We start from the raw sequence: 14,104 nt of genomic DNA, 5'->3' as shown, positions 1-14,104 counted from the left end.
TACTGATGTTGGAAGCTGAACGTGGCACACACATTGTACCATCTACACAAGGTTACACACAACAGTCAGCGCAGCCAGGGACTGACCTTGCTTTCCCCCACCCATCGACTTTGAAACGGAGCCTGAGCACACTGTCTGGGTGCACGGAGTCTGGCTCGCTCTCTGTCCGGAGCTGACTAATCCTGCCAGTGTACACCAGGTCTACAGTAAAACCTGAGAGTGGCAGCTTTTTATTTTTTTCCCCCTAAAGTGAGTCAGTACCATATCCCAGACAGAAATTCAGAGGGAGTTTTCCTCCCCTCTGCCTGTTGGCATTCCCCTTTGTAGGTGATGGTGCAGAGTCCTAGCACACTCGTCGCAGGGATCATTCCTGGTGCTAATAGGGCTGGGCAGCAATTTCCCTCTTCTAGGCTCGATCTCCCATGCTGTAAACACGCTGCTTGAGATGGACAGCAAAGCAATGAAGAGAGCACATCAGGGGACACGAAAGGGGGTGTTGTACAGCTGAAGGATACGCACGGGCAATAAGGAGCCCTGGCAAGGACGCACAAAAAACACCAGTGGGAGAGTACAGCTAAACCTCTGCAGTGAGTTCAAAGCTGGTGGGAACAGAGCACTATGCAATGATGGTGTAATCGTTTAGGGACCCTCTACCTAGGAGAGTGTGGGTCAGACTAAATTTACTTTCAATGTAAGGCTTGTCTATTAGTCTTATCTACCATGCTGAACAAGCCTCCAAAGGAGCATGACCCAGGCAACTGCTAAATCTTGGTGATCTATTACTTGTGTGGAAACTTCACTGGAAAAATAACTGACTGTGCCCAGGAGAAAGAAAACAATTTCAAACTCCAGAGGAGAATAACTAAAGAGATGGTCTAGATGGGAGATGGTCATCAGGAAGCAACCTGACAATGGGTGCTGAAAATTATGAAGAATATGGGTTTTTCTCTAGCCATTTTAAAGAAAGAGAAGAAAGAAAATGTTTACACAGTAAACCTTCATGCTTCAGAGGAGGAGGCATCTGCTAGAGGGATCCTAGGCTTTTTAAAGAACACTGACCTAAGGCCAAAGTCATAGCAGAAACGTTGTTTTGGTTCTGATGGTCTAAGCATGTGAGAGCCAAGGTTCATAGGAAGAGATATTAATCTTTTATTAAACTGACTGATACTACTGAAAAAAAAAAGAGAGCTCGGAGAGGGTTTGAGTGTCTAAAATCCATTCTTTTTTCCCCTCCAACAATATCGTATGTTCTAATAAAAGATATTACTTCTTCCTGCAAACCTTGTCTCTCCCAAATCCAAACAATGCTCCGGAGTAGTGAGGACACAGAAGCAGGGAGCGTTTTTTGTTATTATGTCTAGCTCTGTGTTGCTAGAAACAGAAATATATTTTCAGAGCCCTTTGCAAATCCGGCATGTGTCTTTTTTTTGACAAGCAGGTGTCCTCTGCGTGATGAACTGTGACCTGGAGTACACTCAGGACACACCTCTGGGAAAGGATGGAGCTAAAATCCCCTAGAGGTTTCAAGCCCAGCCCAGGATTTGGGGCAGGATGCCAGAAGGGTAGGACATAGGAGACCTGGACAGAGGGATGTCTTAATGAGGTTTAATGCCTATATAAATCCTTCCTCTACTCGACATGTGTATTCACTGCTGGGTTCCCACCCATGTCAGGACATTACCTTGGAAATTATTAAGGACCGTTGACTATGATTTAAGACTGTATTCTCTTCTAAAGATGAAGAAACACTGCCCTTTCCCTGGGCAGCTGCCACATTGTTTTGTTTTGGAATTGAATTACACATTTTGGGGGAAGAAAGGAAAACCATCTGGATTTTACCAGAGCACAGGTGAGTTCAGAGCCACAGAAGGGCTCTGGGAGCAACCAAACCCCAGCCTGCTGGGTGAAAGAGCAGCTGGGAGTCCTAAGCCCAGCCCCAGTGATGCCCCCAGCTCTGGACAAACCCCCCAGCTGCCGTGACAGCCTCCAGCTCCCCAGGCAGTGCTGGGCAGGCACCATGTGCCGGACTTGCTGCAGTCTCCATGCCACAGTCAGCTTGGCTGAGGCACAACATCCCTGACCTGCAGCGTCCCACCACCTGCTGTCACAGTCCTGAGTCATACCTAAAAAAATCGCCTACTCACACTTTTTTTTTAAAGACAACAACAAGGAAAATGAAATCCACCCAAATCTTTTCTGTCCAATATGGATATATTCCATCATGCCTTCCCACAGAGACCCACACCAAAGATTGCACAGCACATTACACAACACATCACAGAAATGCTTCTTCAGCGTCTCCGCCTTTACTCTTCACACAGATGCTGGGCTACTTCTCCCCATCTCCCCAGTCCCTCCGCTTTCCTCCGCTTTCTAATTAGATGCTGTTTCACCTCTCCCCACCACCTACACCTCCACAACCATCTTCTCTCCATCCTGTCTTGTTGAAAGAAGGTTTAAAGGCATCAGCTGATGGGATCCCTCTGTGATACACAAGGAGAAGGATGCACCTGTCTTCAGGCAGAACATGGAGAGCCTTGTGGAGAGGGGAAACAAGCCCCTCTGCTGCTTTTGTTACACAAATGTTTGTTTTCTGTATCCAAATGTGTAACAGGAAATTAAGCAGTTCACCTTTGTTAAAGCACTTTTGCATCCCACAAATGCAGGAGACAGATGGTGTTCTTTCTTTGTTTTAAAAGATTAAAAATGGGAAAGAAAGGAAATGGCTGGGAGCTAATCTTCAGCCTGGAACACATTCACATATCCACATGCCCAGTTATCCATGCTCGTGGAGCCTGGGCAGGAGCAAACATGGGGACCCAGAGGGCTGAAGTGAGTCTGCTTGCAGAGAGCTCCAGACCTGTCACTTTGTGTCAGCTTCGAGGTGCAATCCTTCACTGTGTTCTGTGAAAATGACAAATTAGAGTGTTCTCCCCAGGCTGCAGTTGGACACACCAAGCAATATTTTCTAGAAACCACCTGAAGCAGAACTTTGCTCCAGGTCCTACTGTTGAGAATGGCAGGCTGTCAACGGGAGAGCTGCTGTGCACAAACACTGAGAATCAGACTTGGGAATATCACCAGACAGGTTGTAAATGTGACCAGGGACAGCACCAAAGAGTTTCAAAGTTCAGCTTTTCAGCCACATCTCCACCTTCCATAGGTGACACCCAGGAACAGTTTGGTTCTCACACTTGAGCTTATTTGTTCTCTGTATTCATTCAAAAGCCCTCAACTGGGGTACCTTGGTGGATTTTATGATAGGTCTGTGCACTTGAAAGGGTTGTCTCAGGAGCCTTGAAAAGCCAGTTTTCATGCAACAGATGTTAGGAATTAAAATTGAGAGGAAGATAGAGCACAAATGCACAATTGTTGTGAAGCCATGTTGTTTTTCTCACCTACGTTTGCAGGAGAAAGTGAATGCTGCTTCTTACCAGAGTTGAAGTCGGGTCTAATACAGTCAATTTACATGAGCCTCATGTGGCTTCATTAGTGTCACAACCAGGTTTCTATTCAAAGGGTTGACTACTTTTGTTCACAGGGAACTTAGAAGTGCAGGTTGCCACATAGAAACCAAATAGATTTCCCAGTCCTAAGACAGCACAGCTCACGCCAGTTCTTGCACAGAATGAATGCAGCGGTGCTGTGCAAAGGCAGAGGGAGAGGAGAGGGCAGGTACGAGATAGTGGTGGATGGGGAAGGACAGCGACTGTCCCATAACTGTGAGTGCACCAGAAGGGTGAATAATAACATCAGCTCCATGTGGTCTCCTGGTAAACATGTCCCCCAAGGCAGTGATTAGAGAAGGAGATTGAGAAATGAACGTATCTGGGTTCTTCTCATATGCTGGGAGTAGTGTGGCTGGGCTGTGGCTGGAGGAAGGATGAAGGACACTTGGCTCCTGGACTTCTGCTCTTTGCTGGGGGGAATATATGGCCTGGATGGGCTTCCCAGCTCTGTCACTGAATCCTGCTTTGGCCTTGGGCAAGTCATGTAAACTGTCTGCCCCTCACACCAGCAATGTAAATATGGGCACTCAAAACCTTAATTTGCTAGGATCCCTCTTTGGACTCTAACACGAAAAGGTCTCCATGCATGCAGAGCATGGACTTACTGATCAAGAGTTTTAAAAGTACCAAAAATCAGTGAAACCAGAGAAAGGCAAATAAATTAAGAACAAAAGGCTGTGCTGGTCTGAAGCTCAGCTCTTGCTCTGGTAAACAGGTGATAACTCGTTATTGCTTTGGTCATGCATGGCAATTTATGTTAGCAGAGAAAAGTCCACTAGAAAAGCCTTACGACACTGCATGAGATAGCATGGAGCAATCCTCAGCAAAGCGTTCTGCACAGACAGGATGAGATCTACAGGACACCACCACAGAGAAGACAAAAAATCCCACAACAGTGAACTGGCCTATGGAGATCGTCTCAATTCTCACTCTTTGGAGGCCCTCCCAGCCTTCACATGGCAATAGCAGCAAATTCTCCCATTGCAGAGAGAGCTGTTGGTGCTGCAGGAACACAAGCTTGGCTGGGATTGTCTCAATTGGTGTGACACTGACTGTGGTTGAGGTAGATCTAACATGGCTGAAGAAAAGGAGCCAGGCAAGAACATGGGTAATCACACAGGCTGCTTCTCATCCTCCCCTGGGCCTTCTCTTCCCCACTCGCTACTTCCTGAAGGTTCCACAGTGTACCTTCAGGAAGAGACTGTAGCCACCTCTCTTCCCTCAACACTGCCCAGTAACCGCACCGAGACCTTTTCCCAACATGGGCTTTTGTGCTGCACAGTGAAGATTGGTTCCCTCACTGGCAATTAAACTTAATGATAAGCCAATGTCTTGGGCTGGGAGAGGCGATATGTCTCAGCAGAAATCTGATCACATTTTTCCTCCTCCCCAACACAGTAACTCCACTTGGCAACTGCCTATCACATAAAGAAAACCTTCTGAGTTGGATCAAGACCATAGGTCAATCCTTTCTCAGGTAGCTGATAGAAATCATCCTCAAAGCCAAACATCCATGTTGTAACCAGAAATAAACCAGCCTTAGTCCAAGCACCAGGCTACAAACCACTTCTCCTTAGCCTGAAAAGCCCTTCCCTGCTGGTGGAGGGCCCAGCGACAAATGCCTACTCCAATGTGCTTCAAACTCTGCACATCACAGCTTCTCCTGTAGCTGAGGAAGGGTGAGAAACACGCTGTCCCCCCAGGGAGGCCACCATCCTGGGCAGATAGGGCAGTGCAGACAGGTACAAAGGGAGTGTGCAAGACAAGGGGACAGTGCGAGCACAAATCACAGAAGAAAAGGCAAAGGCATTCCTGACTCATTGAGTCTGTCCCCAGAGACAAGTGCAGGATTAGCCTCTGCACTAAACCCAGGCATTTTTATCTAGTTGTTTCCTGAACTTCTTTAGTGACAGACCTTCAGCAACCTACCTCTGGCAAATTATTCCATTGTCTAAATGATGGCCCTGCTGGAAAAAAGTGTTTTGAGGTTGAACCTAAATTGCCTATTATTTCTTCCTCCGTATTTTATGCACTTATCAGTCAGTCTTTCAGTTGCCTTTTCTCTAGGTCCCTGTATTAAGTTTCTTTAACACCAGAGGTCACAGCCTGTAGTCTTTGTCATCGCTTTGGATTATCTTTAATTTATCGATGTCTTCAAAAAAGAGGAATAAAAAATAGGAAGGAAGTAAGAATGGGATGACTCCAGAGCCATCCCAAAGCATGTGACATATCACAGAGAGATCTATGTGTAGACACCTGCATGGATGTCTGAACTACAAGCATGCCCAGGACTGAAAAGGAGTGAGGTTCAGGGATGCCTGATTGACATCTGTGTGCATGTTTCAGTGAGGGAATAACCAAGGAAGTGAGCCCAAGAGCTCCAAAAACTGATTTATTGTAACATTTCCTAGTCTCCCTTTGCTCTGAGCGTCAGACTGCTGCTTGAGCTGCCTTACCCTGTAGTAATCAGTGCTGTAGACATCTCTTGACATCCCAAAGTCTCCAATCTTCACCAGCAGGTTGGCTCCGACCAAGCAGTTCCTGGTGGCCAGGTCTCTATGGACAAAGTGCTGGGAGGCAAGGTACACCATTCCAGAGGCGATCTGGCTAGCGATGTGGAGCATCTGGGATAGCCCTAGCTCCCCTTTGGCTTGTCGAGGCTGCCCATCCACGAGGATCATAGCATCTGGGCCATGTGCCCTATAGGGAGGAAGAAGCAAAAAGCATAGAGTTGGGTCTCAAAAGTGACCAGGAGATAGGAATCCCATACGGTCGCTGTTCCTGCTGGGGTGGGGACCAGCTCCCAACTCTGCACTGTGAGAAGGTACACAGAGTTGCAGTGGAAAGAAAAAAAGAAAAGCTTAAGAGAAAAAGAGGTTGTGGTAACATTTGGTGGGTAAGCGGGTGCCCTACATCCTTCTCCTATCCTTACTCTTCCACAAGCAACTTCTTATAGCCACAGATGGAGACTGCCATGACAGAGGGACCATTGGCTTGATGCAACATGGGCGTTCTTCTCTGGCAAGACCTATGCAAAACTAATGAGCCTCCAGATATTTACGTGTGCTCCAGTTAATTCTTACACCTTGGAAACCTTCCCAGAAGTAGAGATATCACCCCCTTTTCTTCCACAGCCATCATATTCTTGCTACCTGGTCTCTTCATTAATCCCAAACAGCCTCCTCTATTTCCTCCAAACACCAGATCACCAAACAACCTCCCCCTGATCAATACCAATGCAGCCAGAGATCACATAAAAGGTTTCAGAGGAACGCCAGCAGCTTCATCCCTGGAAAATACCTTTTATACCCTAAGCTGTCCCAGAGGTAACACAGGTACTGTAAACTGTGAAGGCACGAGCAGAGGTGCAAAGGTTACACCTGGTTGTCAGCAAATGCAGAGAACATCCTGGGCAACAAAAGGAAATATTTTGCTGAACTAAGTGCATTGTAAATGCAGGACTGAAGGTCAGTCACATTCCTGTCCTGCCCCCTTTTTAATCCCCTGCCTCGCTGTGTACCAAGCCTGTCTTTGCCGTGCTCCCTCTGTGATGTCTTTTCCCCTGGTAGAGCTCACCCTGTGGTAGCCTGTGTGAAGGTGGAATAACAAAAGCCCTCATATTTAGGGAAAAGCAAGAGATTTTGCTGTGACCTTCCTCCTTGTGACTAAGATACAGTACAGCATTTCCTCCAAGGCTTTCATACTGTTCTCTTTGAAATGATTCTTGGCATTTCACCCCTGTCATCAGCAGTAACCCCATGGAGAGCTAGCAAATTGAAATTGCACGTACAGAGCTTTCCCTCCTTCTTCACATGGGACTGAACAACCCACAACAAGATCCAAACTGTTTCCCTCCTTTGTCTCTGTTCCCTAATTGCTCTGTTGGGCTTGAGGGTGCACCAAAGGGATTAGCATCCAGGCATTTGGGGCTCAAATGATAGTTTTTCAAATGCCCTTGTCTTCAGCTACCTCCTGCTGCCCTACCACTGGGAACATGGCTCTGAAGGTCCCCTCCTGGTAGGAAGGACAGCTGGAAGAGGAGAGAAACTCTAGAAATGAGTGCTGACAAGCCAGGAGTGTTCTCTGGGAGCCACGAGTGGGTGATGCTGCAGTGAACGTGGGATGAGCTGGCTGGGAGCAGCACTGCAGACGGCAGGGCTGGGGCTGCCGGGGGAATCTCGAAGGCTCACAGGCATGGTGAAAGCAGCAGCACACTGGAAGAACTGATGGGAGCAAGGAGGAGCTGCAGAAGAGTGTATGCAGAAATGACTGCTTGATGTCTTATTTAAACAGCCCACAGACGGGTTTACCCCAGGAAATTACCTGGTGGTGACAACAGATGTCGACAACAAGTAAAGCTGAGCCAGGACTGAGCAGGTTAGCTAAAAACAGCAAAGCGGGACAAACAATAGCTTCTAAAACTGTGCTGGACAGTTTGTACCAGTCATGCCTTGCAGTTACACCATATTGAGCTGCAGCTGATACCTGTTGTCATCAAAGGTAAACATTCCTAGGTGAGAAGTGAAGGATATATTACTATCTCATTGCTGCCACCTTCTTCAAATACAATAATGGCCCCCAAAGAAATGTCTCTCTGAAGGGAACAGGTGATGTTTAAAAAATGGTCAGCCAACACCTTTATTTCACTGGCTCTTTTTACATCGTACTATATAGGACACATCTTGGTATGTCCTATATAATACATACACCTCCCTCCCTCCCTTTCTCCATCCCATGCAGGTATAGTCCAGAAGAAAGAAGTATCAACACATTTATGAGATTAACAGGAGGGATATTAGTATATTTACTTGCATCAAGAAGCCTGCAGGGAATACAAGAGGGGTTTGCTCACCTCTTCTTGGGGAAAGAGGTTTCATTCAGCTTTACAGAAAGGCCATAACATTAGGTGGATCCCCTGTTAAAGAACTGTTGGGGGGGGGGTTATTATGGTGTGATAAAGGCTTTAGTCAATCTGGGGAAAAAAAATCACCCCTCTAGCTGCATGCTTCCACTGCTGAAATGCCTCTTTCTGTCCCAAGACAGTCCAACTGTGGGGGCTGCTCCACAGGAGGGACTGACACAAAAACATCAAAACTATGCAAGTTTTCTAACAAAATCTATTGCCTTTCTGAGTTTACAGCAAATGGCAACAACTTACTATAGACTGCAAAGAGGGTTTGTAATGGCAACATGCAAACATTCCTACTTCAAATTCGCTGCTGCCACAGACAGAAAACAAAAGCTAGAAAACCAGTGACAGAAGGAAAGGGAGGAAGCAATGGAGATATTCGGTGAGCAGAGAGAGAAGGCCATTGCTGCAGACCCCTGAGCAGGGGGTCTGTGTGCTGGGGAGCGCCCAGCCGTGCCACGCGCACAACCTGCGGGCAGTGTCCAGCCCCTGTGCACACCAGCCCTAGGGATGCCGTGCTCCCTGGAGAGCAATGCCTCTATTTCTCCACAGCAGGATCTTTTCACTATCCCTTTTCTATTAGCCAGGACACCACGACTGCAGTCTCCCCGGTGCAGAGAGCAGGGTAACTTGTTGCACCACCGGCAGTGGTCTTACAGGCAGGGGCCCTGGGAGGCATGTAGAGCCACCCCAATACATGCCACCTCTGGCCCAGCTGGTAGGTGTTGATCCTAGTTCTCCCCCTTGCCACACCAGTTAATTTTGCAGACCAGTAAAATTCTCTCTCTTTTCTGGGAAGCCTACAAATGTCTAACAACGCTTAGGGGAATTTATTTATTGTGCTTTTCTCTAGGAAACTGGGTCTAAAGTGAGCCTCTTCTATTTTACTGCTTTTCCAATTTCTGCAGTTAAACTGGGAAAAGTCCATCGGAGTGTCTCTTACAGACTCCCAGCGCCCCTGGCCTCCAGTGCCTGGAAGGAACTGACTCCTGCTGTGGGCTGGGTGAATCATACCACAATAAAAACTGCTACTCACCAGGGATGCCAGGCACTCCTGCGCCACCAACCTTCTCTGACCCCCTTGCAGCCCCCATCCCTCACCATCGCCGCTGTGAGGATAGCAGATAGCTGACCTGACACACAAAGCCCAAGACTCTCTTTCCATATGGCCCCTTAGGCGTTTTGCTGGGTATAAGCACCCTTGTCCCAAAAGCCAGCTTCCTTTGGGACACAAAGGGATTTCACTGCCTGTCACACAACAACAGAGAAGGGAGCTCGTATCTGCTTGCTCCGTAGCTGCTTGCCCCACAGTTGCATGAGAAGGAAAAGCCAGCAGCTAAATGCAGCTGGAAGATGTGAGGCTGCAATCCCAGGAACCGCACATCTGGAAAGTTTCTTTTCCTTCATAAAGGCCAAAGATAATACAACAATGAGCTTTCTTCTCCAGTGACACCAGGACAGGCCCTGGCCTCCCAGGGCATGAGCATTTCTCAGACATGTCCCAGGGCAGGGTGGGGACATGGGAATGAGGGGACGCATGGCTTCAGCACGATATCAGACTTAGGACTGCACTATTGTGTGAAACAATTACGCAAGGCATTGGCAGTGGGCACGAGACATCCCTCTGAGACAGTGGGAGAGCCTGTTTTGGACTATACTGTTTGGGAGGTCAATTAGAGCAGTGAAAGAGGCTATGCCTCAGCCATAATGCGTACCTCCTCTAAGGAGAATAAGGTTGCTGGTTCTGCCAGGAAAAAAGATGGGTCAATTTTCTGCTCTTCCTTGTGAAGCACTTCAAGAACATGGTCTCTCATGCTCTATTTTAGACTGCCTTCCTCCAGCCATGAGGCTGAGGCACTGTCCATAACAGTGCATCTCCAATCTGTGCTAAAACACTGTTTCAGCCCAATGCATGGTTTCATGCCGGTAGGCAGAGTTCAATCCACTGCTGCTGGGAGGTTGCTGACCACCTGCAAGACAGGGTACTACAAGAGAGGGTCCCAGGATAACCAAGGCTGCTCCCCTTTGAACGTGGGTCTGAGGAGCTCTGCAAAGCTGGTATAGCATCAGCCTTCGCTCATCCTACCTTGTCAAGGATGTCATCTATCCAGAGCCTGAGACAGGGACTGAGCTATAAAAATTATATTCAATCTACCCACAACTATGCCGAAACAAGGAGGGAAACCAATGCAGGGATGTTCCCAGCCCAGCCACTGCCCTGCAAATGTCCCAAAGGAGCTGCAGACAGGTTGGCACTGCTTGGGAGAGGAAAGAAGAAACCTTTGAGGTCCTTCCCCATAGCTGTTCTGGTGTAGGTGATTGCTTAGAAATGAAAATCTCAGGGAAGGACCTGTGTTTCCTGGTCAGAAACTGACTGTGATGGTGGAAAAATAATCACCGAGTGTATCCCAACCCCAGATCTAGACCTGCTGTGCTCAAGCTTCTTGTTCCTGCTGCAATCATGTTCACACTTAGCAGTCAAAACAGGAAAATATCAAGGGTCCAATTTTCTAAATACTGGGAAATAAAACTACTAATTATTTCAAGAGGTAAGTACCACTCCACTTGCATGCAGGTTTCAGAGCATAATTTCTGTATCGTGGGAGAACAGCACCACAAACATCCTCCCACAGTTGCTCCCTGCCCCTCACTGCTGGCAGATTCAGGGCACACAAATGATCTGCCTCATGCTGATGAAATGGTTGAATGATGATTGGGGGGGAGCTCCAGCAATTTGCGTCTCTCTAGAGGCAGGGAAGGCAATTACGGCACTTTGTCAGGCCTTGCCTAGCTTCTTGAGTAGCGTGGTACCACAGGTTAGGATAGTTTGTACCTCAGTCAGCATCGCTGATGCCGCTTAGGGAACAAGGACGAGGGATGGACTCCACAGGCACTGCCTGAGGCCCCTCCAGCATTTCTCAGCTCTCTTCAGCTCTTTTCTGAATACAGGAATGAGAGCTAAAGATCAGTAAAAGCCCAGGATACCAATCAGACCAAGGACTCCAGCAAGATTCTCAAAGGAATATTTTGGTTATGGTGCTATTGAACCAGGAGCTGAGCGACATGGGGAGAGATGGCTCGTGGCCTTCCTGCCTCAGCAGGGCATGTCTTTGCTGGGTGGATGGGACTCAGAGCTGCTCACAGCCATAGCTTCATGTCCTACCCCTGCAGGGCAGAGAGGGATTGCAGCCAAGCTTCCTGCAGCTTCAAACTCGCTGGGGTGGGAGAAGACAAGTCAGGTTTCCATAGCTCACAGGGACCATGCCTGGGACTATCTAAAAGGAAATGTTGGGGTAGGGTTAATAAAGCACCAAATCTGGTGAGGACCATCATCTCCTACAAGCCGTCCTTGGAACAACCAGCTCTCGTACCCAGCCCACCAGCATCCACATGGCAGTGGTGTCACCGGTACACCACAGATCTGTCACAAGCCACACCAAGGCTGCAGAGCGGCTGTACAGCATCTCCCGTGCCCTCCTTTGCACATACCTCAGGAACTTGTTCAGGTCCCCGTGCTTCATGTACTCGAAGACCATGATGAGGGGGTCGCCATCACCACACACGCCGTAAAACTTGACGATGTGCTCATGCTGCAGGTTGGTGAGCAGCTCTGCTTCCCTCTGGAAATCCTTGCGGGCTGCCAAGGTGGGGTCTTTCAGCGCCTGAAAGAAGGGGCACAGATATGCACAGGGTGGGCTCAGGCAGGGGCAAAGCCAAAACAAACAGGTCACAGAATCACAGAGGAGCTGATGAGGAAGGGAGGGAAGAGAAACTGCTGCCGCCAGCCCATTTGCACTGGGCGGGCTGGCAGTAGGGGCCAGTGACACCACCTCCGTGTTTCGTTCATGTAGCTACCGGCCCAGCAGGTTCCCCAACTCATTTCCCAGGCAGCAGCAAACATACCTCAGAGGGTAATAGCTTCCAATTATTCCCAGCTTGGGCAGGATTTGTACTGGTGACCTAGGGATGAATGGCTTCATATCTCATTATTATTAAATTCCTGAGCCAGCCAGTCCTTGCTATCTGTCTTTTATTTTGAAATAGCTGACTACACTGCCTTTATTCAGAAGATGGATTTGCCTGGCTGTGCAGTTATTGTGTGGATTTTTCAAACTGCCTCTGAAGAAGGACACTGTCAAGTCTTTTCTCATAATTTTTAAAATCATGTTTTTATTCCCTGCTGTTTATAACAGCTCCCCTGGCAGACTGATGCTGAAATCGGTATCCTTATTGAGAATATCTCATCTTCCACATTTGAGCGCACCACTTTGCCACTGCAGGGTAGCTTGCAGGCTCCAGGCTGCGTGGACCAGCCCAACATTGCAGGGTTGCTATGAAGATGTTGCTGTAGGTGCAGCTGGTGATCAAGGAGGGTTCCCCAGGTTTGGAGGCCACTTGTTTGGGCATTATCGTGCAGTTGCATCGGAGAGCTAGTTTGAAAGCAGCATGTTGTCATCCCAGGGTATCAAGGGAGGGCTCTTCCATGAGCACTTAGTAAAAAAGTTGAAGTCCAGAACATTTGACAAGATGGGATAGCTACGAGAATCAGCACAGTCTTTACAAACATTTAAGGAAATGAAGAAGCAATTCTGTTCTGAGTTGCTTAGGTCTCTGTTATAGTCTCCCCATCTTCCAGGCGCCAGGACTGTTTAGTACCAGTTCTGGCTTTAACTGTGCAGCCTAACGGGAGTTGAAAAGGATTAAAGGCAACCTGTTTTAGTTACCCCCAGATTCAATCTGATGTGCACCGGTTCCCCCTCAGTGGTGGGGAAGATAGGTAGCTCTCCCACAAATACGCCTGCCCCCTTTTCCCCGTGCTTTGAACCTCCCCATGCTGACAGGAGAGGTGGCATCAGCAGGTGCAGGCTCCAATTTATGTGCAAAAAGGGATATTAAGCATCAGAAAGCTGTGCATAGAGGAAGGGGTCGAATATGCTGCTAACGCACCTCCGTCTGGTCCATGGCACTGCTGGGTGCAACGCCATGCGCAGCGAAGCAGCGAGTCCTCCAGAGTAGCTGCTTTTCCCCTTGGAGCAGATCTCCTGCGAGGTTTTTACCCAAGCCTTAGGACACTGCCTCATCTCCTTCTTCTGCTCCCAAACTGCTAGTCATATGGCATAATTTTATTTTAATTCTATGTCCTCTGGGATAGCTTGACTAGAGATATTTAGATGGATGTTACTTACACTGTGCAGATGGCAAAGCATCCATCCTTATCTCAGGCACCCAATTACTTTTAGTCATTTAATATCTTCATAATGTTGATGCTACCCTATTTTTCCCCAGGAAAACAGCCCCCCTCCCCCATCACTCTTTCCTCCCCCTTTTTCCTGCAGTTGCATGCAATATTTCAAGCTGCAGTGAGTTTAGGCTTCCCCTCCTTCACACGCAATCATTTCCACAAGGTGTTAGGACTGCAACTGTGTAAATATCACACAGAAAAAAAAAAAAATATTAAAAACCCACATTCCTAAGGTTGCACAGCCAAGCATTTAGAAATAAGGGAAACAAGAGCTGAAAGTGGTGGAACAGGGAAAGAAGACCAGGACCAGAGGAAGAGAAGGAATGTCTCAGCAAAACCACTGAAATGCCTCTCCTGGGAAGGTTTGGGGTGTATTTGTGCCTCCATCACACAATTTCTGCATGACGTCTGGCAAGTCACTCAGCATCTGCGGGTTGCAGCCGT

General features: G+C 48.0%; 1 protein-coding gene across 4 annotated transcripts in view; it reads right to left on the bottom strand.

The window, feature by feature from the left end:
* Nucleotides 1–14,104, bottom strand: part of NTRK3 (neurotrophic receptor tyrosine kinase 3) — a 221,350-nt gene that overhangs the window by 27,067 nt on the left and 180,179 nt on the right. For 3 of the 4 annotated variants that reach the window (XM_075506227.1, XM_075506229.1, XM_075506231.1), the window contains 2 exons: nt 11,908–12,080; nt 5,966–6,209 (listed from right to left, as the gene is read on the bottom strand). In XM_075506227.1, the coding sequence (XP_075362342.1) occupies nt 5,966–6,209; nt 11,908–12,080 (417 nt within the window). Of the gene's footprint in view, nt 1–556; nt 575–5,965; nt 6,210–11,907; nt 12,081–14,104 lie in introns of all 4 variants that reach the window. The other variant, XM_075506228.1, reaches the window with a different exon arrangement.

The sequence above is a fragment of the Mycteria americana genome, chromosome 6 (genome assembly GCF_035582795.1).
Source record: "Mycteria americana isolate JAX WOST 10 ecotype Jacksonville Zoo and Gardens chromosome 6, USCA_MyAme_1.0, whole genome shotgun sequence".
NCBI classification, from domain to species: domain Eukaryota; kingdom Metazoa; phylum Chordata; class Aves; order Ciconiiformes; family Ciconiidae; genus Mycteria; species Mycteria americana.
The sequence above is the reverse complement of the archived record's forward strand: the minus strand, read 5'-3'. Positions and strand labels throughout refer to the sequence as shown.